This window comes from Dendronephthya gigantea, unplaced genomic scaffold (genome assembly GCF_004324835.1).
Source record: "Dendronephthya gigantea isolate DGI-Jeju-01 unplaced genomic scaffold, DenGig_1.0 000048F, whole genome shotgun sequence".
NCBI lineage: Eukaryota > Metazoa > Cnidaria > Anthozoa > Malacalcyonacea > Nephtheidae > Dendronephthya > Dendronephthya gigantea.
The window spans coordinates 1,502,543-1,528,856 of NW_021163058.1; the positions used below are offsets into that span (position 1 = coordinate 1,502,543).

The 26,314-nt window shown below is 35.8% G+C and overlaps 4 protein-coding genes and 1 long non-coding RNA gene across 6 annotated transcripts; 1 reads left to right on the forward strand and 4 right to left on the reverse strand.

Moving 5' to 3' along the window:
• Nucleotides 1-675: 675 nt before the first annotated feature.
• On the reverse strand, nucleotides 676-1,942 carry LOC114528201 (zinc finger CCHC domain-containing protein 10-like). Its single transcript, XM_028549816.1, has 4 exons — nucleotides 1,784-1,942; nucleotides 1,557-1,709; nucleotides 1,060-1,098; nucleotides 676-927 (listed from the first exon to the last, which is right to left on the reverse strand). Exons 1-4 carry the CDS (start codon nucleotides 1,864-1,866, stop codon nucleotides 696-698), a joined length of 507 nt encoding a protein of 168 aa, XP_028405617.1. The 5' UTR covers nucleotides 1,867-1,942; the 3' UTR covers nucleotides 676-695.
• Nucleotides 1,943-2,312: 370 nt separating this feature from the next.
• Nucleotides 2,313-6,132, reverse strand: LOC114528236 (neurogenic locus notch homolog protein 1-like). Its single transcript, XM_028549859.1, has 8 exons — nucleotides 6,050-6,132; nucleotides 5,922-5,967; nucleotides 5,265-5,390; nucleotides 4,754-4,873; nucleotides 4,150-4,266; nucleotides 3,829-3,945; nucleotides 3,204-3,437; nucleotides 2,313-2,904 (listed from the first exon to the last, which is right to left on the reverse strand). The coding sequence occupies exons 2-8, from the start codon at nucleotides 5,965-5,967 to the stop codon at nucleotides 2,588-2,590; spliced, it is 1,077 nt and encodes a 358-aa protein (XP_028405660.1). The 5' UTR covers nucleotides 6,050-6,132; the 3' UTR covers nucleotides 2,313-2,587.
• Nucleotides 6,133-11,075: 4,943 nt separating this feature from the next.
• Nucleotides 11,076-14,300, forward strand: LOC114528248 (glycine receptor subunit alpha-2-like). The gene is made up of 7 exons (XM_028549874.1): nucleotides 11,076-11,156; nucleotides 11,262-11,332; nucleotides 11,679-11,920; nucleotides 12,229-12,311; nucleotides 12,549-12,692; nucleotides 12,883-13,232; nucleotides 13,496-14,300. Exons 2-7 carry the CDS (start codon nucleotides 11,291-11,293, stop codon nucleotides 13,874-13,876), a joined length of 1,242 nt encoding a protein of 413 aa, XP_028405675.1. The 5' UTR covers nucleotides 11,076-11,156; nucleotides 11,262-11,290; the 3' UTR covers nucleotides 13,877-14,300.
• A 6-nt stretch (nucleotides 14,301-14,306) lies between these two features.
• Nucleotides 14,307-20,770, reverse strand: LOC114528247 (coiled-coil domain-containing protein 191-like). 2 transcript variants are annotated; one of them, XM_028549872.1, is made up of 15 exons: nucleotides 20,607-20,770; nucleotides 20,232-20,270; nucleotides 19,728-19,836; nucleotides 19,333-19,539; nucleotides 18,962-19,134; nucleotides 18,667-18,890; nucleotides 18,290-18,461; nucleotides 17,795-17,985; nucleotides 17,391-17,622; nucleotides 16,504-17,038; nucleotides 16,289-16,371; nucleotides 15,969-16,070; nucleotides 15,501-15,797; nucleotides 14,930-15,084; nucleotides 14,307-14,611 (listed from the first exon to the last, which is right to left on the reverse strand). In XM_028549872.1, exons 1-15 carry the CDS (start codon nucleotides 20,655-20,657, stop codon nucleotides 14,464-14,466), a joined length of 2,718 nt encoding a protein of 905 aa, XP_028405673.1. In that variant the 5' UTR covers nucleotides 20,658-20,770; the 3' UTR covers nucleotides 14,307-14,463. The 2 variants fall into 2 exon arrangements, with proteins under 2 accessions (XP_028405673.1, XP_028405674.1); XM_028549873.1 differs by lacking the exons at nucleotides 19,728-19,836; nucleotides 20,232-20,270; nucleotides 20,607-20,770 and having other exon boundaries at nucleotides 19,445-19,520.
• A 712-nt stretch (nucleotides 20,771-21,482) lies between these two features.
• Nucleotides 21,483-25,760, reverse strand: LOC114528218. The gene is made up of 4 exons (XR_003687473.1): nucleotides 25,559-25,760; nucleotides 22,836-24,823; nucleotides 22,103-22,148; nucleotides 21,483-21,722 (listed from the first exon to the last, which is right to left on the reverse strand). It is a non-coding gene; the product is annotated as an uncharacterized LOC114528218 (long non-coding RNA).
• Between the last annotated feature and the right edge of the window lie 554 nt (nucleotides 25,761-26,314).

The following is a 26,314-nucleotide window of genomic DNA, read 5'->3' on the forward strand; positions in this document are numbered from 1 at the left end:
ATTCGTTGAATGTGCTTCTGTAACCATAAATTAACAAATAGACACGATGCGACGATAGAAACAACTGAATGCCATTAACAAAGGCTAAAATCTATATTAAATATTGAAAAATCATTGTAGTTTGCAAACACTGCTTAAATCAATGATCAAAAACGCAATTTCTATAAACAGTTGTTCTTGCATAGATCATGAAAGGGACGATCAGACTATTAAGTATTAATTCCATTATTCTTTATATGTACATTTTCAACCTTTCGCATCTTAACCATCAAGTTTCCGATTGTGTGCCATGAACGTAGAACATGTAAATTTAAGAACCAATACAAGTCACAAAATGTAAAACCCCAAAATACGCAACCTTGTATCTGTGAAACACTTATCAGTGTATGTGTGTGAAAAAAGATAAAAAGTTTCGCATGACCTACATATTCATGAGCATTTGATCCACTTGGCTCATCTTATCTAGTCACAATGTGATAAGCATTGTAGAGCTGTGGTGTCTTAAGGCTGCGTGACTTTAGTGCAAACTGTCACTTGATCAACACTTTTTCGTTCGCTTTCTTTTGGAATTCAAACAGTCATGCGTGACATTTGCAATGAATGAAAATCCCCCATCCATTAGATTTTTGAATGATGCCTCCATGCTTAAAATCACCATACAATTTGCATGATATTTCAGTGTTGTATATCAAGCACTACACTTTCCTTTTCTTTTTTCGTGAAGGTTTACCCGATGAGGAGTCATCAGAATCAGATTCTGAACTTGAAGAGGATGATGATGATGAAGAGTCAGTTACATCACTACTATCATCACTACTGCTTTCACTTGAGATATCATCATCACTAGAACTATCTGATTCCTTTGAACTGCTTGAGCTATCCTCACTACAATCATCTTCAGAAGTTGAACTTGAACTCTCAGATGCGCTAGAGTTCAGAGAAAAGAGGCTGAGTACATTATTAGGATACATTATCAAAATATACAAAACACATTCTTATTATTTGCAAGTTATTAATAACGGCTAAATCTAGTAATTAGAGTAAAATTTAAAGTTATACCCTGCTTGTTTCCTTTTTCTTGCTTTATTTTCATCTTGTCTAGAAAGAACATTTCAGAAATTTAAATGAATATATTAAAATTTAAGGCTTGTTTCATACGCCATATTCTGCATGTGCCGAATGCATAAAGACAATAGATAATGAGCTGGAATAGATCATTATCTATTGTAACATAGAAGGTCATAACTTCTGCAATTTTGCATCCTTTGGGATACTCATGCTTGCAAATATATCCGGTTTACATTATTTGTTTAGATATACTATATATTAAGAAATAGGAAATTCCCTGCAAGACAAAGCATAGGTAACGTTCCACAAGCAATTGTGTGTGTGTGGCATTGTGCCATTAATTAAAAACCTAAAAATTCTGAACATGGCAAAGACTGCCAAAGAGAGACCAGACAAAACTTGACAAAGAGAAACCTGTGAGGCAGAAGGGGAAAGGCAAGCATCAAAGTCTTCAATAATCATTTCGTTATATAATCTTATATAATTACTTCTTTCTATGCTCAGCTTTGTTTCTTTCGTCTTTATTCATAACACTCGTTCTAGATGGTCGGTGCAAATATTTACGTTTATTCGTGCACTGATAAGTCCAATGACCAATCTCCAGACATTTCTGGCATTTTTGGTTGCTGGCCTCGAGTGCACTAAACAGAAAATAAAAAACTTTACTCTACTCAGTTTTATATCATAAAAGTACGCGCAAAAAGTCATAGTTTACCGTTTCTTTTCCAGAATGAATCTTCGTGTAACGGACGCCATCTTGTTTTTGGAGATACGCCATGTAAGAACCTGTGAAATCATTTTAACTGACGCTGCTGCGGTAGTGCGGTTGTTACAGCAATCCACACTGGAAGTTGTTAAGCCTGCTAGTCTTGCTGCTGCCCTTGCTCTTGCTGTCCCTTCTCCCGCTACCCCTACCCTCGATGCTGCTGTCCTTGCTCCAGATGTCCCTTCTCCCACTGCCCCGCTGCTGCCCTTGCCTCTGATTCTGCTTCCGCTGCTGCCGCTTTCCCTTCTCCCGTTGTCCCCACTGCTGCCCCTACCCCCGATGCTGCTGTCCCTTCTCCCCTTGCCCCTGCCTTCACCCTCAATTCTCCCGATGCTGCTGCGTCTTCTGCTGCCACCACGGTCATTGCTACCACTTGAACAAGTGAATAACTTTGCTATTTTTTCGTGAATAGTGAATATTTGGAGTTTAGCTTGAACGTGGAAGATTTACTTCATTCTCTGTGACTGGGGTATGGGCTAAACATTGCTACGTATGAACGCAATCTGTAAAAGGGTATAGATAAATGCAACGGGGAGATAAGTTATAAAAATCAACTATTGTTTAGCAGTAAATTGTATGAGTAGTTTGATGTCTCTTTTTTATTCATTTATATAGCATAAAATATGTTACGATTCGTTTTCTGAACACCAACACTAAGCCCTACACCGTTAATCAATCTATGCACTCACATCTATGACTATATAAATGGAAAATATGCATGCGTGTTAAGAAGAACATTGAGCATAGAAATTGTTAGAAGTATGTTTCAATCTCGTTAGGAGAGAAATTTCTTGTTCCAGCGAGGAGATCTCTTGCCTTGTTTGTGCCGTATCCATACCCGTGTGGTGGTTGATAAGTATGACCAAGATTAGCGTAGGAACCAGTGTTAGCGTTGGCCAAATTGGAAATATGAATATCGTGACCACCACCAAATGTTGGACCGTAACCAGGGTTAGTATATATAGCATGCTGGTTGTGTCTGTAAACAGGAGATTTGAAGGGTGGAAGGTTGTCCTTATTTACGAAGGAGAAGATAAACGCCCGCGAACTGGATTTGTATGCGGCTGAACCTAAACATATTCGTAAAAAGAAAAAAATAGACTGAGTAATGCATGGTTGAAATATAAATTAATTTTTCAGTGGTGGATTTAGGGCTAGTTAAAATAAATATAGCTTCTCACATTTGAATACATTAACATTGTCCGCCTTAAATCGTTTGACAAGAACAATCAATATATCATGCAGTAAATCAGTTATGATTTTTGGCATTTTCCTCGATGCAGGTAAATTCTAAAATTTATCGTGCAGTAAAGTTGAAATAGGGCGTGCTACATGCATTGACTCATGCAGTATCATCTTTCAATCTAACCTCCAAAGGGTTGATCGCTGTATGCACCAAAAATATAGCGTCCAGTGCGGACGAGAGTGACAGTTGGCTGTTTAGCATCACATTTAGCATGGAAAGACGTCGCTGCAAACCCATTCTCAGTTGCACGGTAGCATAACCTCCACGATTTCATGATCAGTGAGCCACCAAGCCATTTCTTTAATTGTCTGACATCCTTTTCTCGCCCAGCCAAGATTTTTGAGCCATAGAGACCATCTGCACGGAAATATATTAAAAGGGCAAATATCTATGTACGAATAAAATCACAGTAACGATCGTTCTCGTCTCAATATACAGTCATTTTTTAATCAAATAATTTTTTCTGATTGCGGCCTTTTGAGATATTAATACAATACTGAAAGAACCAACAGGCTGTTACATACAGATAACGCACGGATATTATGCAATGACTGTCATATATATGTGAGTGTCAGCCCAAAGAGCAATGAATTCGTGTCAGCTAAGGAATTATGAGGGAAGGGGGCCCCCAGGTAAATCTTCAGTGGAAACGCAGGTCCGATATATATAAGTGTTCTAATTATTCTAAATTAAAAAACATATCCGGGTGTCAGTATTGCCTGCATTATGAACTGTTTAGGATACCTACCTCTTCTATCACAAAATGTTCCTCCAAATCCCTCCTTACATTTACACTTGAATCTCCCGTTACCTTCATTCACACAAACACCATTGTTTTTGCAAGGCCTAATCTCACATGGTTTAACTATAAACCAAAAAAGGATTTAAATTAACAAATAACCGCAAAATATATTCTGAATCACTGAATGGCGCGGCATACCATGCACAAAAATAAATCGCATCAGTTTATAAGCAGGTCAGATTGGAAAAATGAGTGTATGTGAAACGGTATTAATTAATCATGCAGGAATTTTCATCGTATTCCTCTGCATGCTATAGTATATCTTACCCATTTCAGAACAGTCAGGTCCTTTAAAACCGGAGGGACATTCACATTTAAAACATTTGATTCCATCATCAGTACAATTTCCTCCATTTTTGCAGGGAGCACTGTCACATGGTCGAACTGCAAAGTAATAACCCAGTAAGAGGGAGGAGCAATTTTAATGAAAACAAGTGCAGATAGTATGGGTTTAATTGTCAAGTTACTAGCCCAGTTATAAGAATCATTAAAAAATGACCTCAAATGAATTAAATCTAGCAAAAAAACGTCAAGAAGAACTGGTATACATGAATCATAATCGTTCGGTTTCCGGTTCCAAATTCATTTTAGACACGTCTTTTCAGAGGAAAATATACTATGTTTATGATAGAGGTGCCCTGGGACGTGCCCGGGAGCATACGTATGGTATTTTGAATGCAAATTTTCAAAATAAAACCTGAAGAAGATTATCGTGTATTTTTTCTTTTCCTGGTTGGTTTCTATCGTTCAAACTTTCAGTTATAATTTATAAACCGTTAACTGTATCAGAGCTCAGAGGCGAGCTATTAATTCTTTTTACATGTGACGTCAAGTGTCTGCTTTTTTGCGTTTTCGTGTTACTGGAGCCTACCTCTTTGTTCGCACAAAACACCTTTGTAATGGATTGTGCAAGAACACTTGAATGTCCGGCCGTCATTGTTTTCGGAACATTTCCCCCCATTTCTGCAAGGACGTCCTTCGCAAGGTCTTACTAAAATACAAAAGTCAGCCGTTATACTGTGTTGTATCATTTCTTCAAATTAAATGCACTGATTATAACGCCTGTAACATGACGGGGAAAAGTAATCTTACTTTACGAAATTTTTGCGGTATTCTGTAATTCTGATAAATATGGAATGGATAATCCATGCAGGATGTGCGAAATTCTCTATAGTTTTAATTAAAACTTGGATTTCTGAATCAAACAATTGAATTTTAATATTTAGCAAACCGGATACACTGATATAATATTAACCGTATTAACCTAACACCATCTGTTTCATGTGACCAGCCAATAGACCTTTTTCATAATGACGTCAAACGCGGTTGATTGGCTCGATAGTTTTGTGGAGCCAATCAAATTTCGTGTAACACTATCTTACCTCTCTGACTGCAGTCATATCCTTTGAATCCATATTCACACGTGCAAATAGGATGAGTCTCATTGCCCGCAATCCCTCCATTCTTACACGTTGGTTCGTCCGCTGCTTTTGTTACAGCAATCCACGCTGAAAATAAAATTCGAAAAAATGTTATACGTATCCAATGTGAATTAATCACCCCAAACACGTGGATATAGCTAAGTTTACGTCCTGGATTTGGCTTTAAAAGATATTCAAATACATTTGGAATTGCGGGATGATATGTACCCAAAATCAACATTCTGAATTCGTGTCCATTTCCCTAAAACAAACTTTAAATATTTCTTTTCAGGGAGCGCACCATCCCTCATAGTTGCTAGCTGTGGACTGCGGAAGTTCTGTCATTTTGTTAAAGCAAGTCATTATAAATTAATGGTGAGAACTTTCTCCCCCTTTCCCCTGCTCTGATAATGCATGGGCAAGGGTGCAAATGCCTCACAGCTACGCCAGTCTATAGAGTATCAAATCTTATACAACTTGCTGTGCTAAATGTGACATTTAACAAAGTTATTTTCTTCAGAGGAGCATTAATTAACTAGTTGCTGTTGCCATATGGACAAATTAGTAACAAACTCGCAACAAGAAAACAACCGGATAAAGTAAATAAAGACATGTTACCTGCTAAAATCGCAATGGTCGTTGTTGACAACAAGTTTTTGAACATCTGAAAAAAATAAACTCTATCATTCGGAGATCACGCTTTCAGACGAATATCCCTATGATACGATGATTTATAAAAACACAACCTTGTTGCAGTAGCTCTTCACTTTATTGCACCTTTCAATGTGATAGTTGTAAATTGCAAGCTCAACCTTCTTATATAAACGCACAGGGGATATTAGATTTGCATTATAATGATCGAGACTATCTGGTATTTTAGACAAAGAAATGCTGTCACCAAGGTTTATTTCCGGATGACGTAAAGCAATGTAAAATAATTAGTTCAAAGAAGCAATGAAACAGAATGTCTTTCTCTGCAAGTGAATGGTAAGCCGACGTTTATTTATAACACTGTTTTGCTGAATTTGACCAGCTGCCAGCAATGCCGCACCTTATTTTTGATAATCGTTTTGATAATCAGTGTTATAGTATATAGGCTAATTGCAAGGAAAAATTTAGGTTATTATTATAAGGAAGAATTATTGCAAGGAAAAATTTAGGTTATTATTATGAGGAAGAATTATTGCAAGGAAAAATTAAGGTTATTATAATATGAAGAAGAATTATTGCAAGGAAAAATTTAGGTTATTATTATAAGGAAGAATTATTGCAAGGAAAAATTTAGGTTATTATTATGAGGAAGAATTATTGCAAGGAAAAATTTAGGTTATTATTATGTTCTTTTATTATACCATATATATGTTGAATATCCTGCATGAACTGCTTGTCAATTCACTTTAGAAATTCGTTTTCTTATAATGAACGTGAACTAAGGAACATATGCATGAATCAATGAATGTCTACGGGACAACTGAGTCAAGTGTAAATTTGAAAGTGAATACTTTATAATAGAGTCCAAGCAGATAATTCGACATGCATGTTGTTTGATATGGGGAAGTTGAATATCGGACGGGATTATTTCTTTGCAGAATGCGGGGTTTAGAAGTTTAGCTACTGCACGCAACCATCTAAAGTTTAAAACCTTTTATATTCAGCAAGTCACTCAGTCTTAATTATGGGCTGGCCACGTCTGCAATAACCATACAAGAACTTTCAACGCACAAAGATGTGATATTGGTCATTGTTATTTATCATGACAAATTAACTAATCACCAGTACGGCATGAAAAGTCCTTTGTATTGAGTTTGAGGAAGAAAAAAGACTTTTTTCATAACTCTCAGTAGCAAAATGTGTATACTTCAGGAAATCTGTTGTCACTTACAAATTGGCAAAAACTAACAAGTAAAATGATTAATCAACTCAAATATCACCGTTAATGTCGGACCAGCGTCTAAAACTGTGGATATCATATTGTATATATACATCGTATTAGATCATAACTTTTAAAACTATATTTCTGTAGAAACTTTGTGAATGATTTGCAAATTATTATACACTGATTACATTTTGTTGTACGAAAATAGTATAAATATAGTAATACTAAAAAGGTTGCTTAAATTCGTAACACTTATCTTATATGCCGTATATTTATTATACTGCATATATATAGCTATATATACATACAATTTGTCACAACTGAACTGACACCCTGTTTCTCCGAACGAAAATCGTTGAGCTTGCGTTAGCTGAAATTTGCATGGGTTGGGAACAAAGAACTCAGTTTTAACAAGTCCATCCAACATGCATGCATGCAACGTTCATTTGAATAAAGCATTGTAGTTTTTCTTTTCCAAGCAGTCAGCTTATCTTAGCCTTATAGTTATAGAAGGTACGTGAAAAGGCACCTTCTTGCCTCTTAGCATTTCAAGTAGATATAGCCACGACAAAAAAGTATGGAACAACAAGGCATTTGGTGGGGATCAACTATACGTTTGTATTACATCATGCAGCAAATATAGCAATATTCATAAGTAAATATTTTTTATTAAACGATACAGTTCAACTGTATCTCGAATTTTATTCTCTGCGTGAAATACTAGTTCAGTCTTGTTTGGGTTTTAAAATATGGCTAAATATAGTATTTTTGTTTAACATAAAAATCTTTTGTTTATCATTAAAAAGCAATTGAATTGCAGATCAATTTTGTTAAAAAAGAAAAGACGTTTTTCATGCAGGAAATTTTTCGTTCTTTGCGGATTATTATGAATTATCGATATCTGAGGATGGTTCTAGAAAGGAATTTTAAAATTGCACGTCCTTCGACCTTCACTGATGCTTCACGACAAGCGTTATTTCACCACGAGAATATATTTGGTACATGCATGCAGTTAAGAGTATAGAAAACCAATACCAGCCGCCAATTTCAAAACTGAATAGCTACAAGACAAGATCCGAAGATTAACATCTTAAAACCAAAAAACACAGCTAGATTAACGCTAGAAAAAGCTGAGTTTGATATTTCGCTGATGATGATTTTGGGAAAAATTGGAATATTAATTGGTAGAGCTTACAGTCTCAATACATGAAGCCGGGAGTTCAAATCTCGCTCGGGACAATGATTCTCTGAATTCGGTCAGATCAATACGATTAAGGTTTCTAATTATCGTACAGACGGTAAAGTGTCCATAAATGTGTATAGTGTTTTCTAGATAACATCTCCCATGATAATAATGGATGAGACTATATTATTTCAGACTAAATTGAAATTTTTATGAAAAGTTTGTATAAGTTATCCCTATAAATAAAGTATGTACCCTAACAATGCTGCTGTATAATAAAGAACTTAAGTTCGTTATCTATTTCAATTTTTCCTTCCGAGAAGTGTAAATATTGACTTGAGTAACCACATGATATAGACGCTACCGGAGAACAATTTCTGTACTATTTCAGTGCTGAAGGCAAGTTGAAAAATCTCGCGTGTGGGGGAGGGGAGTTGCCACCTGTCCCATGCTATATCGGCTTGTGTCAGTACGAACTATAATACTGCTGCGTTGCTCCATTTCACTGCGGGTTCAATATAATCAGTAATGCGATTAATTCTGCCGAAATTAGTTACAATTTATGGACAGCATATAGGTATAGTCTGGAACCGCGCATGTTGTCGCAAGGGTAATTCACTGAAATCAGTATTTTACTCATTAAACCTAAACTATATATCAACGATTTGTTTCCACTCTACTTCCAACGGACAGGAAGCTTTTCTTGATGGCGCATGCGCCGTTTCCCTATACTAAGCCCATACTAAATTCTGACTGAGTTAGAATGGGCATTAACGAAGTATATAGCTAAATAAAGCTCTAAAAATGAAATTATATTACATCATGGCCAAGTGAACTTGTTATACGAGGGCAAAATAAACAAAGAAGCCGCAGATATTTAATAATTAATAATTTAGATAAAAGGCGGATAAGCTATATCGCTAAAGTATAGTTGTTACTTCCAAAGACGCCTTCAAGCTGCAGTTACATTACTAATTCATAAACGAGATATCACGAAGTCTTCGTTCTTTTTGGTTATCATTTCTAAACCAATCGGGAAAAAGTTATTACATGGTTTCTTCGCTTTCATGAAATAACTCACGATTCTCGTTAAAAAAATCCAGGCGTGAAAGTTGTGCGCGCGCTTTCAAAGTCATCGAATGAAAACTATTTCGTCTGAGCCAAGGGTAATTTCAGCTCATCCAAGGACGGTCAGTTTCAACAAGAGGAATACAAGGAAAATCAGTTGGAAAGATGTTAAAGAAACTTCCATTACTTTTTTCATATTTTTTGTTACTAGCAGTATTTATAGGTAAACTGCGGTAAGTAATATACTCAAAATTATTTTCCATTAATCATTATATATGCACTTTGTATATCAACTCCAGCAGAGGGACAGAAGATCTAAATAGCACACTGTTATAAAACTGTCACCTTGTAAATTAATTTCACATCCATGCATGCGCGTGCTAATATATAGCGTCGATTATACTCTTTCAAAACCGTATTTCTTATAAGTTCCCGTATTGTGATTGTGTAAATATGGAAACCACAGAATACATAAGCTTCTCTAACTATGCACACGACTGACACGAGCGTTTCCATGGCTAGATACTAAATGTCAATTACTAATATAGGTATATAGTTGCATTCTTTAACTACAGACACCCTATATATATGCAGCTGCATTATACATCCGTGTTCGTATAACCCATTTCACAATTAATGTGTGCCATTTATTATATACACAAAATATCCGGCACGATGTATTAACTTAACGTAACCACGATACACGTAATTTTGTTACATATTTATACTATACTATAATATAAATAATTATATAATCGAATGAGTCAGAAAGCCTATATCCACATTTTTGAATGACGGGGATATGCATGCATGGCATCATATTCTATATAAAAGCTATATAAATGAGTGTACAGCCAATAAGGTGCATTATGTCTATTCCAGTATTTTTTTACTTTTCTCAAAATTTGCATAGATTTCATTGTTACTATAACGGGCAGGAAATTAAGTACCACGTACTAGCCGTTCGTCTCATACAAGCGGCATACTCATGTACTTGAAGAAGTCGACAAACTTGACAAGCCGTAAAATAATAAATGAACTTTTACCAAAACATATAATGGTATTGTTGCATGTGTCGTCCGTGCACCATTTATCAAGTGATTGTGGCCTATATATATATATAGCTCTTACCATGCAGACTGCCAAAGAAATAACAGACACGGACGTTTCTCAACACATTTTTAAAACACATTTTTAAAACAAGTAAAACTCGCACAATCTGAGGGCTTTTTCTGTTTCATGATACGTTTATACTCGTTCATCTATTATGTGAATGTTTTTCAGCATGAAATTCAAGTATTCAAGCATTCAAGTTAATTGTACCTGCTATATTTCCTATAACTCGCAAAAAAAAAACATTAAAAACCTCAAAGAAACAATCATGCAAAACTTGATGAAATTATACTGAAAGGTTTTATGTGTGGTGAAATATAATACGACAACTTGTGAGAACGATTTTGGTAGCGAATCCTGAAATAGATTTATTCCCTTTGAAAAATAAAAAACTGATGTGAACATATTTGTATATTTTCTCTCTTTATAGTTTCCTATAAAAAACAGTTTATAAATGCACTTTTAAAGTTAATAACGTTATTTCGGTTAACTAATAATGTTTCATTTTGCTACCGCAGGGCACAATCTTATGACCAACGTTTGGAAGAAAAGTTAATTGAAAATGTGTCCAAATTACCGAAATTATTTAGATCAATCAGACCTTATAGCAAAGGTACGTATATGAACCAGCTTTAATTAGTTGCTGTGTGTAAAGTTCTCTTTTATATATATTATAACTATAATATGGATTCATTCCTTATACTTGTTTATTATGAAGGTGGTAAACCGCCACACGTGGAAGTGGGCATGCAAATATATTCCATTACAAATATTGATTCAGCGATGCAGGTATAACTTTTAGTTTCTGTTTAATGTGGGGCAACGTCTATATAGCTTGGCTTATGTTTCACACCAGTCCTAATATTACTTGATGTGAGATTTAGGATAGATGCAAGAGGTCAGGTTCCAACGAGGATTCACAACATTAGACAACAGCCTACTGTGTAAAACCAATTGTTAAAGCTCGCCGCACACGTGAGTTACTAGCTGAGCTAAAGACCACGCGTGGCTGTTATAGCTCAGCAAGTTACTCTCGTGAGCAAGTAACTTGTTCTGTTGAATATCATCATAGCAATCCAAATTCGAACTTCTATCTATCTTGTAATCTGCATGTCATGTTTTCAACGTCCAACAGATGTTCGAGGTCGATATGATAATAAGACAGAAATGGGAAGATCATCGATTAAACTTCACTGAACAATCAAATACTAACTACACGATGACCATAAAATATGAAGACATTATTGGCAACATATGGATTCCTGATCTTTTTGTATCTAATGCGAAAACGACAAAACACCAAAGTAGAGTTGACAACAAAGATCTTGCACAGGTTTTGCGAATATCGCCTGGTGGGAAAATTGAGTACACGAACAGGTGAATAATGACTTGGATTCGTGATCAAGTTGTGTGCGAGTGAGATTAGTGATAATGGCTTCGCGTCATGCAAAAAATTTCTATTGCAGTTAAAATTCAAATATTATCTTTTTTTCTGTGAAAAAGAGTTGAAAAACAAAGTTATACGTGACCAAAATGAAGAAATCTAAGATCTAATCTACTTTGTTGCACAATGACTTTTTCACCGGGATGTAGAAAGACAAACCTCCACATCTTGTGAAAGATGTCGAACACTATAAATAACGACAACTATCACTTATTATACGACATATTTTTTCATTCATTAGGTTAGCTTTGGAAGTCTTTTGTGATATGAACTTACACAAATTTCCTGCAGACAAACAGAAATGCAAGATTGTGGTGGAAAGTTGTAAGTTTTAGGAGGATTTATATGATTGCGAATGGAAACACCATACAAGTGCCCTGTCCTGCGATACATGCATGAGCGTAGAAAAGTGGCAATAGCACTTCCTTTTCAGTATAGTTGTGACTGGTTCTTTTCAATACTTAGGGATGTTCATGTCCTGCCTCCTTTCAGTAGACAGCTCCATTTTTTATATTACCCGTAGACAGCTCCATTTTTTATATTACCCTGATTTTATGTCAGATGGTGATCCAGAAGATGCAATGAGTTTAGCTTGGATAAAAGAAGAATGCCCTGTGCTATTTGAGGGCAAATACGGAAGTCCCCAATTCGATATGATTGGGCATTGTCCACAAGTGTCAACCAGTGATATATACTACACTGGAAGTAAGTATGAAGTATGAACGTAGAATGGAATTCTAAGAAAAAATATGTTCTTATATTGCTTCACAAAACCAATTCATATAATTATATAAAATATAAAAACTTTAAGATTCTTTTTATTAGCATACTCTAATGCAAGTATATGCTAATACGACATCACACTAATTTCTAAAATACTTTTACGATGTTTCAGAAAAATTCACTGCACTGGAAACATATATAGTATTTTGCCGCCGAGTGACGTCATATATATTCACAGTATATATTCCAGCTGCGATGATCGTGTTTTTATCTACCGTTTCATTCTGGGTTCGACCAGGCTCTGTTCCAGCCAGGGTTGCTTTGGGTATAACAACAGTTTTATCCGAAGCTACAGTAATGAGTGGATCTCTAAATGCATATCCCACAGTCTCGTATTTAAAAGCGTTGGATCTGTACACAATGGTGTGTTTTTGTTTTACATTTTGTGTGCTCATTGAGTATGCCATAGTGCATATAATGGTTAACAAGAAGATGTACCACCATCATCAAGATCGTGGTTTGGTGAGTTATACAAGCATTGAGTTTCCGGAGTTTTTGCGTATAGGGCTACTCAATAGGGACGAGAGGTCTCCAACAGAAAAAACTGTTCAATAATAATACTGGCATTTATATAGCGCCTTAGTGTTCTAAGCGCTCAAGTTGAAATACCTTAATTTGATTTCGATTGGTTGTTGGGTCATACGGACATTGTTTTAATAACTGATTTATATAGACCGCATTAGAATTTGAATAACATTGCTATATTTTTATTTTCCACCGGATAGCCAGAGGATGACGATGAAGATGAAGACGAATACACAGGGGCGACTATAAATGTCCAAAAAACTGTCGACAGTTATCCGGCATCTTGGACACCGACATCAAACTTGAAATTTGAGTCAAGTTATGCTAATAAGAATGGTTTTCCTCTAAAAAAGGTTCCATCACGATCATTTCAAGCGATCTTCGATCCAAATCTTCCACCCGACAAGCGACAAAACTACCGACGCAAACCAAAAACCACTGAAGAAGAAAAACGAATCAAAGAAAGACAACTACTTATGGATTTTGTGAGTCCGTTGGATACTGTGTCTCGTGTGCTTTTCCCTCTGGCGTTTGTCATTTTTAATATATTCTACTTTCTTTGGATCATGGACACAATTTAAAACTACAATACATTTCCAAACCCTTGGCAGTAAATCTGAAAAAAACAATTAAGGTATTGGATGTTCGGAACAGAAAGGTTCAACGACCGAAGATGGCATGCATCGTATTATTATACACCTGAATATGTTTTTGAATATATATTAAACATCGACTTAGAGTTTTTCCTGTGATTTTAGATGCAGGGTCATAAATATCGCAAAGAGAACGAGTACTGTCATTTTTACAAGTATTTATTAAAGACTAAAACGTTACGATAGATTTAGACTATATACCGGATTGCTTCTGTACTGGGTCAAAATTTGTAGCTATTAAAAGGCAGTAAAAAAATTGACTGTCAGAGATCGAAATAAATACACCAAATCTATCAAACTAATAAGCATTTTTTTCTAACCGTTGCTCTTCAAAGGAAAACGAAGATATCGTTCGAATTACAATTCTGGCAAACATTCTGATCTCGGAGTTTATTTAATTTGTAAGCACGCATATGATACAAGTGCATGTTTGACACTATAGTGTAGTGTATACACTACCAAAAAGCTTTTATAGCAAAATAAATAAAATGAATGACAAACTCATACGGAAGATGCTATGGTGAGTGATGTGAGGTCTGAAAATCAGGAAGAAGCGACAAAACATGTTTCCTTAAATCACTTCTTCGTTTTTCACGTTTTTCGTCTTCTCTTAGCAGTGGGATGTATTTCTTCCAGTAGGTCATCGTCTTGCGAAGCAATCGTCTACAAAATCAGGCAGAATGTACATTTATTATCTTACAATTCATGGTTCCACTTTGCGTTGATCAATCTACAGTTTCTTCTCTAATGGCACAATTAATATGTGGAGACCGTACGTATAAAAACGCATCTTAAAATTAGAGGAAATCTCAGCACCACTGACACTAACAAGAACGGAACCACCATTCAATCAAGCGTATGAATGCATATTTCTGCATGAAGCATGCACACCACTAAAAACATTTCTTATAAAATATTTCGGCATTTTTCATAATTTTGCCTCGACAGCATTGACAGTAAAAAAAAAGATAAAAAACGTACTTGTCGCTGTGTTCGTCAGCCCTGTTCTCTTTATCCCAGTACATCAGTCGTTCTTCAATCACGTAATCTTGCCATATTTTGATGTATTTTTTAGCAACAAAACGTTTGGAGAATTCTTGAGCAATTCTGTCCATCTCTGCCAGATGATTACGGTACTAAAAGATATAAAACAACGATAACTTTAGAGAATGATTGATAAGCAGAAGAAATACGTAACTGGTCGGACTAATGATAGTGTGGCAAAGTTCAAACAAACAAAGTCAAACAAAAAAATTGCGAACACATTCACAATTATATCCCTTTTACGCATGCATGGTATGCAACTGAAGATTGATTTCCATACTTTTCTACATCGAAACATTTGTGTTTTAAAATTTCCTATCATTTATAGAAAACTATTATAATTACAGTAGTTATGAATCCTGGAGTCTAATGAGCGGAGCGGATGATTAGGGTTGATTACGTACATTACAAACCACGTCTGATCATCAGTCTATTATGTAAAGCATCAAGCGTAAACTTTAATGATTCATATTTCTAAACGTATGATTTAACGGCTATTAGCATTTACCTTTCTCCATGACTTCCATCCAGAACGAACAAGTGAAGATTTGTACAGGTTATCAGCAAGATGATTCCTTCGTTTACATTCTGATCTTGTATATGCAAGCCAGTTACGAAAGCAACTCCCTTGTAGATTCCTGTTACAAAATACTTCAGCATTGTTCAGCATTTCGCGCTTAATCAAGATCAATTTCTTCCAAGGTAAGAAACCAAAATTCCTCAACAGCATTCGGTGGTAATGCTCATCGGCTTTTCTGTTCATTTCTTTTATCTCATTAAGACGTTGTTGTTTTTCGATTTCTCGCTGAAATATACAGAGATATTAGTAACTATTGTTGATATATACAGTAACAAGTACTATCGCTACGTGCCACAGAGATTCGGAAAGTATACAACATCGTAAACATACAAAGAGTATTATTATATTTCAGTATTTGAATACATAATAGTGGTAAAGTGCTAAAAATTCATTTACCTGCTTTGTTAATTTTATTTCTTCCCTTTTCTTCTGTAAAGCTGCTTGTTTTTCAGCAAGAATTTCTCTCTCTTTCTCCTCTTGCTCTTTTTTTAACTTGGCCTAAATCGAAACGAAAATTTCTAGCTTCCCTATATATATAGTTAGCGAGGGTAAGAACATTACTTATACGACATTACTTATTGCTAACTCTACAAGCTGTATCAAAATCAAAGTGCACTTTCTATCATGATGATTATTCCACGCTCATATAAATTTTGCATGACTGAATTCAGAGCAGCGGCATTAGGTCGTTAGCGATAACATGAAGGTATACAAACCAACTTTTCTTCTTCAACTGCTCTCTTTTTGGCATCCATAAGAGACTTTCTTTCCGCCCTTGCTTTCGCACGTTCCTCCATGGCTGATAAAGAAAAGGCCAATATTGCGTTAGAAAAACAAACATGACAATGTGGTAGAAAAGCCCAGTGCAAGTTAACAACAGCAGCAGCATAATAAATGAGAAGAAATAAAAACAAGAAACATCTTCACATACCTAAATGCAATGGCTTTGTAGGCGGTTTTTTGGAGATCACTTTTGACTTACTTTCAGCAGACGAAGTTGAACGACTGCTTTGCAAAGCCTCAACGGCTAAACCTTTCTTTTTTGTTATACATGTATCGCTTTCTCGTTTAATGCTGTGTTCAGTGTTAACTTTAACTTCAGTGTTGATATATTTTTTATCATTTATTTCAGTATTTGACGGTGGATCATGAGATTGTATTTTTTCCTCATTCTTTTTGTAAGACGATAGTTTCGGTTGAGAATCCTTCTTCTGGTGTTTAGAAGTATTCTCGATGGGAAGATTATCTTCTCCCTGCATTGCTTTTTTGCTGTTTTCTGGCTGTGTCGTCTTTGAAGCGATGCCTTCTAGCAGTGCGTTTTGTTTCTTCTTTGGATTTCTAGCCTTCATTTCCCTCAATGTTTCGTGAGGCCAAGCTTGTCTTGGAGGATTTTCTTTTCGAGATTTTGAAAGACCAGAGTTTCTCTCGATGCCTGTAACTTCGTACGGTTTCGAGGGAATTCCATCCTATTTGATACAAATAAAACATTTAGTTCTACATCCTTTTCGTTTTCAACTGCCCAGAATAGTAGGCCAAACGGATTGAAAGATTAATGCCTTGGCAAAAAGCTAAAGGCAAAATCATGGTAAATCTGTTGTTTATTTTTATTTAGCTACTGCATTTCTTTAGTCAATAAAATGAAGTCGAATTGTGTCAATTTTTATCAATCATGGAACAAAATCGTTAACATCAGTGATGTATAAATTGCATGAAACTATGCATTTATGTATTTGCACATGCAATTGTTTCTACATGCAGAAGTTGAAAACCTCAGCACGTATATTGTCCATCTACGTATGATGCAAGATAAAGTATTACCAGCTCCTCAACAGGATTGACATCGGATCCAGTCTCTTCTTCAACGTTCTGATCTTGGCACAACTGTCCAGAAGCAGCAGCTTTCAACAAAGTGGTTATTTTCTCAGCTCTCTTATCATGCTGTTCCTTTAACGCACGATCTTCCTTTGCCTTCTCAACCCAAGACAGCCAAGCTGAGAGACAACGATGAAACAGAATTTGGCGATAAAACCTGTCAGCAAGAACTTCTTTTCTATCAAAGAATAAATACGAACATTCTGATTATCAAACGTTTGATGAAAATACTCGTCCAGTTACTCGTCCTGTTCAGGGCTATGGATACATGATGTATCATGTGATACATGACGTGATACATGTTGAGTATATAGTCCCGATACCCTATGGTACACAAAAGTACACATTACCGATGGCGTTCTTTCATTTCTTCATTAAGGGACCTCGTCTCTCGTTCGCTTCTTGAACGTAAAACATAAGTCCTCCACGCATTCCAAATGCGCAATTTCCGTCTCCATTCTAATAAAGCTCGAGCTTTGCCGCATTTGATTTGCTTGTTAACGACCAAAGCATACCATGAAGAGAAACAGCTTTGAAGAAGCTAAGAAAATGTGACGTTTTTAGTAAACTTTTAATTTAATATTCTAAAAGTCTTGGAGTCTGAGGCGAAACACTGAGTTTGGAATCATGTCAGACACAGTTTTGCAGTAGGATTATAAATGCGTTTACATAATTTGGTGGTGCTGTAAGTCCATTACCGAACCTGCTTGCGTATAGAATGCATGTTGCCTATATCTCAGTCATCAGTCAGGTTGCCCATACCTCAGTCAGGGTCAACCCGGCAAAAAGAAGGGCCTGGGAAGAGAGAGTGTTACAACTGTGAGTGTTGTAGTGAAGTTACATACCTTAAGATCTTGTCGCTGTCTGTATTCTTCTTGTTCCTGCTGAATCAACAACTTTCTCCTCGCTACTTCCTTTGCTTCATTATCTCGTTTTAATTTTTCCTCATTTTCTTCTTGATGTTTTCTAACATCTTCCTTAGCGAGTTTCGTTGCCTTTTCCTCACTTTCAATTTTTCTAAAAAATTGTAAAGTAACTTTGATTGTCTTAAATTGTAAAGTAACTTTGATTGTCTTTCTAACGGCACAATTTGGGATATATTAAGCAGTCAGCATTTGACTTCAGGATGGTAACGATGGTAATTTGGGGATTCAGAACAGTATGGATTCTTTATCATCAAGTAAAATACATATAGAGCAACGTGAGAATAATGTCTCATTACCTTGTATATTGTTTGGCACGCTGTACGTTTTCTTCTTGCATAACACGCCTTATTTTCACCATTTCCTTCCGTATTTCATCCTCTTCTCGTTTCATGTTATCCAAACGTTGTTTCTCTTCACGTTGTAATTGCTTTCGCGCCTCTTCTTCGACCGTTTTTTTATTTATCTTCTTCAAATTTGCATTTTTCCACGCAATTTTTCTCCGATTTGCTCTCTCTTTCACCTGACAATAAAATATGTTGTTTTCTAGCAGGATATTTTGAAAACACAAAGTTTATTGGCTCAGGTGTTCACCTGCTCATGTCTTAATTTCATCTTTGGTGTTGGATCTCTAAATTTCTTAGTCTTGGTCTTGAACATAGTTTCATCATTCACAGAACATACGTCAACCACATCCTTTTCCAGCATATTGCAAACCACTTCATGAACAGCATTATCCTCATCAAAATCATCATCTAATTCAAAAACTGTCAAGAAATATAACAAAATTTGAGTGCTAATATCATTCCTACCTATATATACCAAAATTTTACTGTTCCTTTTTTATACAATATTAGAAACACTTATATAAAGTAAATATCTACATAGATGTAGCTATGAAAAAAAGGACTACATATGAGCAACAACTACATTTACAAACTATATGTGACATAGTTTTTCTTCACCTGGTTTTTCTTCACCAACTTTGTTATAATGATTTGCTGAATCAAAAAGACTGGAGCTATGTATATTGTTATAGCGAGAATGTTCAGACAGTGTTGGTTTATCATAGCATACCAATGGTATGCTGGGTACTTCATCCTCAATGTCACATTCTGCCAGTAGATCATCTACGTTCTTTGTATGAATCCATGAATCAATTATGTCTTGACCTAGGTAAAAAAGCTCATCAAAAGATTTATGTATACAAAAAGAGTATTGTGAAAATGTATAGAGTAGACAAACATAGCAGAAAGTTATGTGATTATATATTGATAAACAGAATGTTTTCCAACTTGTAAACCCTCTTGGATTGCTAGCCTGTTAGTAGATATCATAGCACAAAGAGAGTTGTAAATACCTTCTAAGATAGCATCATCATCAACAAAGAAATCTCTTCTACCTAATACCTCACAGGTATTATTGCCGAATATATCCTTGGCTGCATCATCACATGCTTTTTGAACTTGCTGAAATCATGTGCAAATCAACATACATTAAATTTTTCAAACTGAGGTTCTCCAGCAGGAATCAAACACACACACCTCTGTGATTCTGGAGCAGTGCCACACAATTCAATGTTCATATACGAAAAAGAAAGTGCAATACCCATTCCATCTGTGATACCAGTACTTAGTGGTTATAGAGCTTTGCTCCTGAATAGCACAGGTATGTAGGTTTAATTCCATTTTGAAAAGTCAGTCTGGTATAAGACAAATGTATGAATATATACCAACAGACAAAATGCCAAAGTGCATATTTCAACATTAGGCATGTAATCATTTTTCCAAGATAATTAATGGTTTCAAACATATCTGCAAAGCATAAACTGATCAAATGAAAAAAAGGAAACCTTATAACATACCTTGACCCATTCTTGCACATTTCCCCGCGAAGAAAATACCTAGTTAAAATTATTAGAAAAATCTATATACTGTATAACTGAGAATGCATTTTGCATGGCTGCTGAAGTCAAGAGTATATTAAAAGGCAGCCATAGAAGCCTGAGTGCAGATGTAAATAAAGTATGCAGTAAGGTACAGTCAAAATAGACTATAATTTGTGTCTCCCACATTACATCTCTAGCTGAGAGAATGTGCAGTCAATATGATTGCGCTTTGCAATTGCAGGTACTTGACAACTTTAATATACAGAGTTTTTGGAACTTTGTTGTGCCCAAAAATCTGTGTATTTAATGAATTTTAATCAAACAATAATTCTTATTTGTTTAGCCACTAACCGGTTTACTTTCTTGTCGTTTCCAAGTATAAATAGACGAATGAGATGCCATTTAATAGCATGATGATGTAAATATCTTAGGAAACCATTATCATGGGAAGAATATATTATTTATAACACGAAATCGATGAAGAATAATTAAAAAAAAACATCCACCATATTGGATTATGCAGCCAAGAAGACTGGAACTAGAAAGTCGATATTTTGAATACCTCATGTAAGATAAAATTATTTCATTCAGGCTCAGCCAGTGCTTCCCAGTGCTGGTATTTCGGGAGCTAGGAATTTGGGATGAATTTTCATTTTTCAACTTTGAGACACATTGACATCGTTTCTCTACTATTCTCTCTAAGCTCTAATCTCGATGGATCAGAGCTCGATTCGTTAGAGAGTTGACACTTCAACAACCGTACATCAGAGGCCTCTGATCGACAGTTAGTTTCTTTAAACCTGAACATAGTTAAATAGTTAATACAGTGTGTCCCAAAAAGGTACTCTTAACAACAAAAGAGAGTGATTTCAATAGGGGACGCACGGTATATTAACTATGGCTTGAGAATGAAGATTCGACGCGACCAAAATGCGACGTATAACCAAGGCCTCAGAGACAATAAATATCCTTCACATTGAGCCTGGTTACCCAAGATTTAACGAAGAGCGATTAACTTTACCTCACTGAATCATCTCACTCTTAAATTAGTATATTGTGAACAGCCCCTAAGCGTCGTTTTAACGGCGACTCCTCGCCAAAAAAAGGCATTCAGTTCGATAAATTACTTACTCCATTATAATTGGACCTTTTAACTAACTACGATCAAACTAATCTAGACTCAAATACACATAATATATTTTCTATAACTATAAGAATCTTCTGGATTTAGTTACATTTTCAATCAAATCGAGCGCTTTCTGATTAGTGGTAAGTTTTGGTTCAGTGTGTTTTTATGTATCAGAGATGGTAATGAAAAAATCCCGATAGCAGGATTAAAAATGAAATATTTTCTCGCTTTCTTCTTATGTTTTTTGCCGAATGTTTTCCGTTCTTTATTTGACAGTAGATCTTTACTCGTATTCCATTTTTCGTGAAGATATTGCATTTCAATTTCTTCGGAAATTTCTAAAATAAAATGAAGTTAATTTCGACAAGTCATGTTTTAACCATTCAGTATGGCGTAGTACAATTGTTGTTGTACATTTGCGTGACGATGAACAGTATATCATCTTTAAGAAATCATATACAGCGTTATTTTCGTAACATATAACGTTAGTTTCGGTCAATCAATTAACCAGTTTCTGGTCATTCAGTCATTTTGACCTCGTTCAGTTACACTATACCGGATTCACATGGTCATGACATGTTGTGTTAGGGAATCTCTGTCCCCAGAAATTATTCACTTGACAGATCGCGTTACGCTTTGATAAAAGGGATAATTTTGATGTCGTGGACTGGACATGCGAATCATGCGGTATAGTGTAAAAAGGGCCTTCATGCATTACCTCCACTTCGTTTTCTAATCCTGAAGTTTTTCAATAACGACAAAATCTAAATTTTCATAAATCATAAATTCACGTTCAATGCAATTTTATATCGACTGCCTTTGCAAGGGGGTTCATAAGACAAAGAGAGTTGTCACCGCCGTGGTCGATAATATTAGAAATATGATTAGAAATGCAAACAAGGAAAATCATGTGGAAAATGTTTTGCGAACGTTATCCAACATGGCGACGACAACGGAACTCGTACAGCATTTCCAGCTTGTTGATTATATGAATTATATGTTTTTTTGGGGGGGGGGGCAGCTTGGCTCGATTAGCCTCAATTAGTAGTGTTTACACTACAAACTGAATTCCCTTGGCCTATGTCTGAACCAGACCTACTGAACTAGACTAAAGCCCCGTTGACATTACACGCTATAGTTGGGATAATGTAGTTGACCATCTTTGACCATCACACCATGGAACTGTCGTTTTTGTCCTCAGCATTTATCCATTTATAAATGAATACCATTGCCTTTTAACATAATCGACTCGTTTCAGTTTTGGCGAAAAACAGTTGGGTTACTTATCCGTTTCTTTTGTATCCGTAACTTTCGAGTAACGCCTACACCGAATTCAATCATTTTCGACACGTTTTTTCGCATACATTGGAATAATAAACGCACAAATTCAGTGTCGTTATAATCCATGGCGGTCAAGTGATAAGCCCGTATACGTTACTACCTCAACTTACCTTTATTAATTTGACTTTCATCTTTAACTTTCAGATACCCATGTATGAAGAGTGACAATGCATCTGGCAGCTGTCATATATTAACTACAACTTTCATACAGGATTGCCAGATTGCTAAAAAAGAAGCCAAACATTGTTATAGTCGGCCCTCTGATTTCTTTGTTTCAAACAATGAAAACAACGATTATGGTAATAATATTTGGCTAATTTATACAGTAACCTGGCAACTCTGCTTTCATATCCAAATCACGTTTACAATTTTTTAGTGCTTGGGTGATAAAACTATTTTCAGCCAATCCGATATAACAACTATAAGCACGCACGCTATTGTTCCTAAACCACTTCCATTGTTTTAATAATTGTATTTTCATCAAGGATAAAATAGATATAGCGTCGCGACTCTGAGGGCTGTGTTAGACGTTGCATTTTAGTCGCGTCGAATGCAATTCAAACAATAGATAATGAGATGATCGACCTCATTAAGCTTCATTATCATCTCATTATCTATTGTTTGAATTGCATTCGATGCGACGCCGAAAAATGCGAAGTTTAACGCAGTGTAATCAATTATTGTGAACTTTGAATATTTTAAACCCAATATGAACAATTATCTACGAGGCTACCTCAACCAGAAAATACCTATCTGGATTCATCACTCAGCAAGTACCGTAAATGGAGACAATCACCCCTCTGCCAACAGCCCATTTTCAATATGGGCAGGGGGGTGATTACTTCCATTAACGGTACTTGCTGAGTGATGAATCACGGGAAGAAACCCCCCTGCCAACAGCCCGCAAAAAACAATGGAGATGTCCTTCTGATAGGTATTCTGTGCCTCAACTGTCCTCAAATTTCCAATGGCACCAATTCGTGTGCTTTAAAAAATTTAAACTTTTAATGAGTCGTTTTAAGAAGTCTTTGCATTTAGCTTAGTGCTAAGTGCTAGGCCATTATGGCCTAGGGCTAGGTTAAGGTTTAGGATCTGTTTACATGGAGCGAGTTATCCCGGTTAGGCGAGGTGAAAACGGCAAAACGCCTGCAAATAATAAAAGACTGATCAGGTTAAGCCTTGCTGCATGTAAACAGACCCTAAAACAATAACTAGCAATTTTAACAGCGCGTTCTACTTCAAAACTCGCCTAGCTGGGATAACGCGCTCCATGTAAACAGGCCCTAAGACATAATGCATCGACAAGAAATTAAAAAATAACAAGTGAAGGTCGAATATGTATTGGTGCGCCCAATGGCAGTGCAGATAAGAATAGATTTTATATTTCTAATAGATTCCAATAATTTATTCCAAAAATCGCTTACAATCTTTTGCTGCGTCAAATGCAATGTGACAATGTGGCTGTCAATAGCCGAATTCATATTAGAGACGGGAAACTCATCAAACTCAACGGGAAAGTTGATGGTCTAAATATGATGGTCAAAATTGACCCGTCTAAATATGAATAGGAGTGGTTAAATTTTTAGATGTGATGGTTCGGGTGATGCTAAAAAGTGTATCGTAATTAATTATTACAATAAAAATTTTGTTTGTTTTTTCTTAGCCTTGTACCTTCCGTGACCGTGTTGATATTTCTGAAACTCGTCTGATTTATCCGTCTCGGCCAGACGAGATTCCCGTCCAACTTACCCGTCTGTTTAGCGGGAAAAGTTAGACTGGAAAGTTCGGACGCCCAGAAACCCGTCTGTGACCAGATTCACATGCATCAGACGAGTTTCCCGTCTCTAATATGAATTCGATTAATGTTCCTACAAAACGATATTCATTATTCCAACTCAAGGAAAATGACTCAGTGTCCTAATTCAGTTGAAGCCTAGGAATACTCCTCTCTGACTAGCAAAGTGTATGCCTTTTAATGCACACAACACAAGGGACAGTGCGTTTGACACAACTTTCTTTAAACTTGAAGCACTTGAACAATTTTCTTTGAAAAATTTTTCGTCTTCGTGAAGTTCGTCTTCTGTGCATTCACTGGCAACTTTATTAAAATGAAAGTAGCAGAAACGATTATGTGCAATATTAAAAAAACACCTTTTACGGTTTAAGAAGAAAACGTATATACGCTGTATATACGTAGCTATATTGAGCGTGAACACGCCAAAAAGAGGACTAAGAAAATGTGATATCATTGAGAAAAACGTTGGTGTATTTTCACGAGGAAAGTAAAGAATCCACAAATAAAAAATATTTCTTGTAATCATAGAGGTATGTAACAAACGAAGCAATTTGACTTGGCTGCTGAAAAGCGTTGATATCAGACCGAAATTTAATATAATGCGGCATATCATCAAATGTTATGTTGGCAACCTGCCTAAAAAATCTTTGTAATGTCTGTTATTTCGAAACTATATCAAACTTGTTTAAAAATTTGAGACAAATATGACAATGTTAATAGTCTTGCTATGCAATAATTCTGTGTTTCGAACTTGTCACGACAAGTCCTGACATGACGGTAACAGGAAACAAGAATTAATATTGCAACCACATTGCATCATTTGCATGGTGACAAATCTGTTGAAATGTTTTTATGTGCATAGTATCACATACCCGTCAAGGCGTTTTCTGTAGATGACTTTAAGGAATAACATTGTGAGAGTATAATACTAAATACTAATAAATCTGTTGATTATAACAGTGCAGAAAACGATAAAGCTAAAGTGCATATTGCATCAATATTTAAACTGAAAATTACTGATGAAAATCACCGAGTTACCTTCTACTAAGGCTAAGACCGACCAGTTCAATGTTGCTTGTCCTGTCGGCGTAGATAACTTTTTAAACATGTCAACGTTTATAGTAAAAATTCAGTCAAAACGCATCTAGACCAGCCTGCCAGCCAATGAATATTACAGTAAATATACTCTTAGCCTGTGTGAATGACAACTGTCTTAATAATAATATGACATCTGCGTGTGACAAAGGCGACATATGGTTTGTACAATATTTGTATTGGCATTATTTTGATGCCACGTGCTCTGACGTATTTCTGTTTCTGAAATAAACTTCTTTCAATAACCATGCGTGCGGCTGGGTACCTGCTCCCAAGTATTTGTCTGTAGTTTACAATACCTTTGAAACTCAACAAAGTCAGCATGTAATCTGCCTCTAAACGTAAGGTAGTTTGAACGTAACGTATTATACGGCTACGCCTACGGCATGAGCAATACAAAAACAAAAGTAAAAAGAACAAGGTGGCATCAAAGGGGAGGATGATAACTGATAAGACAGATAAGTAGCATATACAGCACAGTTGAAAGCATATATAAGTATTGAATATTTAAATTCAAGACTGTTTTCAATTGTTCTAGAGAATGAACTCGTTTTAGTGGTGAAATTAGGATTTGTGAAGCTCGATTTTCACTCAGAAAATTCATAGTTTCTTTGCTTTTGGCTTTGTCTGCAACTTCCTAACTAATGACTGAGGGAAATTTTATATATTTTCTTAATTTTCTTAAAGAAGCAGTACGTG

What these genes read in the sequence shown, in the direction of transcription:
- LOC114528236 (XM_028549859.1), bottom strand. Translation starts at nt 5,967, where the DNA reads ATGTTCAAAAACTTGTTGTCAACAACGACCATTGCGATTTTAGCAG. An exon ending in GACCATTGCGATTTTAGCAG is followed by an intron (nt 5,391 to 5,921) that starts GTAACATGTCTT and finishes TTTTATTTTCAG; the next exon opens with CGTGGATTGCTGTAACAAAA. An exon ending in ACCTGACTGTTCTGAAATGG is followed by an intron (nt 3,946 to 4,149) that starts GTAAGATATACT and finishes TTTGGTTTATAG; the next exon opens with TTAAACCATGTGAGATTAGG.
- LOC114528247 (XM_028549872.1), bottom strand. Translation starts at nt 20,657, where the DNA reads ATGGCATCTCATTCGTCTATTTATACTTGGAAACGACAAGAAAGTAAA. An exon ending in GAAATGAAAGAACGCCATCG is followed by an intron (nt 17,623 to 17,794) that starts GTAATGTGTACT and finishes ATTCTTTGATAG; the next exon opens with AAAAGAAGTTCTTGCTGACA. An exon ending in GATGGAAGTCATGGAGAAAG is followed by an intron (nt 15,085 to 15,500) that starts GTAAATGCTAAT and finishes TATATCTTTTAG; the next exon opens with TACCGTAATCATCTGGCAGA.
- LOC114528201 (XM_028549816.1), bottom strand. Translation starts at nt 1,866, where the DNA reads ATGATTTCACAGGTTCTTACATGGCGTATCTCCAAAAACAAGATGGCG. An exon ending in TTCATTCTGGAAAAGAAACG is followed by an intron (nt 1,710 to 1,783) that starts GTAAACTATGAC and finishes TTTTCTGTTTAG; the next exon opens with TGCACTCGAGGCCAGCAACC. An exon ending in AAAGCTGAGCATAGAAAGAA is followed by an intron (nt 1,099 to 1,556) that starts GTAATTATATAA and finishes TGTTCTTTCTAG; the next exon opens with ACAAGATGAAAATAAAGCAA.
- LOC114528248 (XM_028549874.1), top strand. Translation starts at nt 11,291, where the DNA reads ATGCAAATATATTCCATTACAAATATTGATTCAGCGATGCAG. An exon ending in AAAATTGAGTACACGAACAG is followed by an intron (nt 11,921 to 12,228) that starts GTGAATAATGAC and finishes TTCATTCATTAG; the next exon opens with GTTAGCTTTGGAAGTCTTTT. An exon ending in CAAGATTGTGGTGGAAAGTT is followed by an intron (nt 12,312 to 12,548) that starts GTAAGTTTTAGG and finishes ATTTTATGTCAG; the next exon opens with ATGGTGATCCAGAAGATGCA.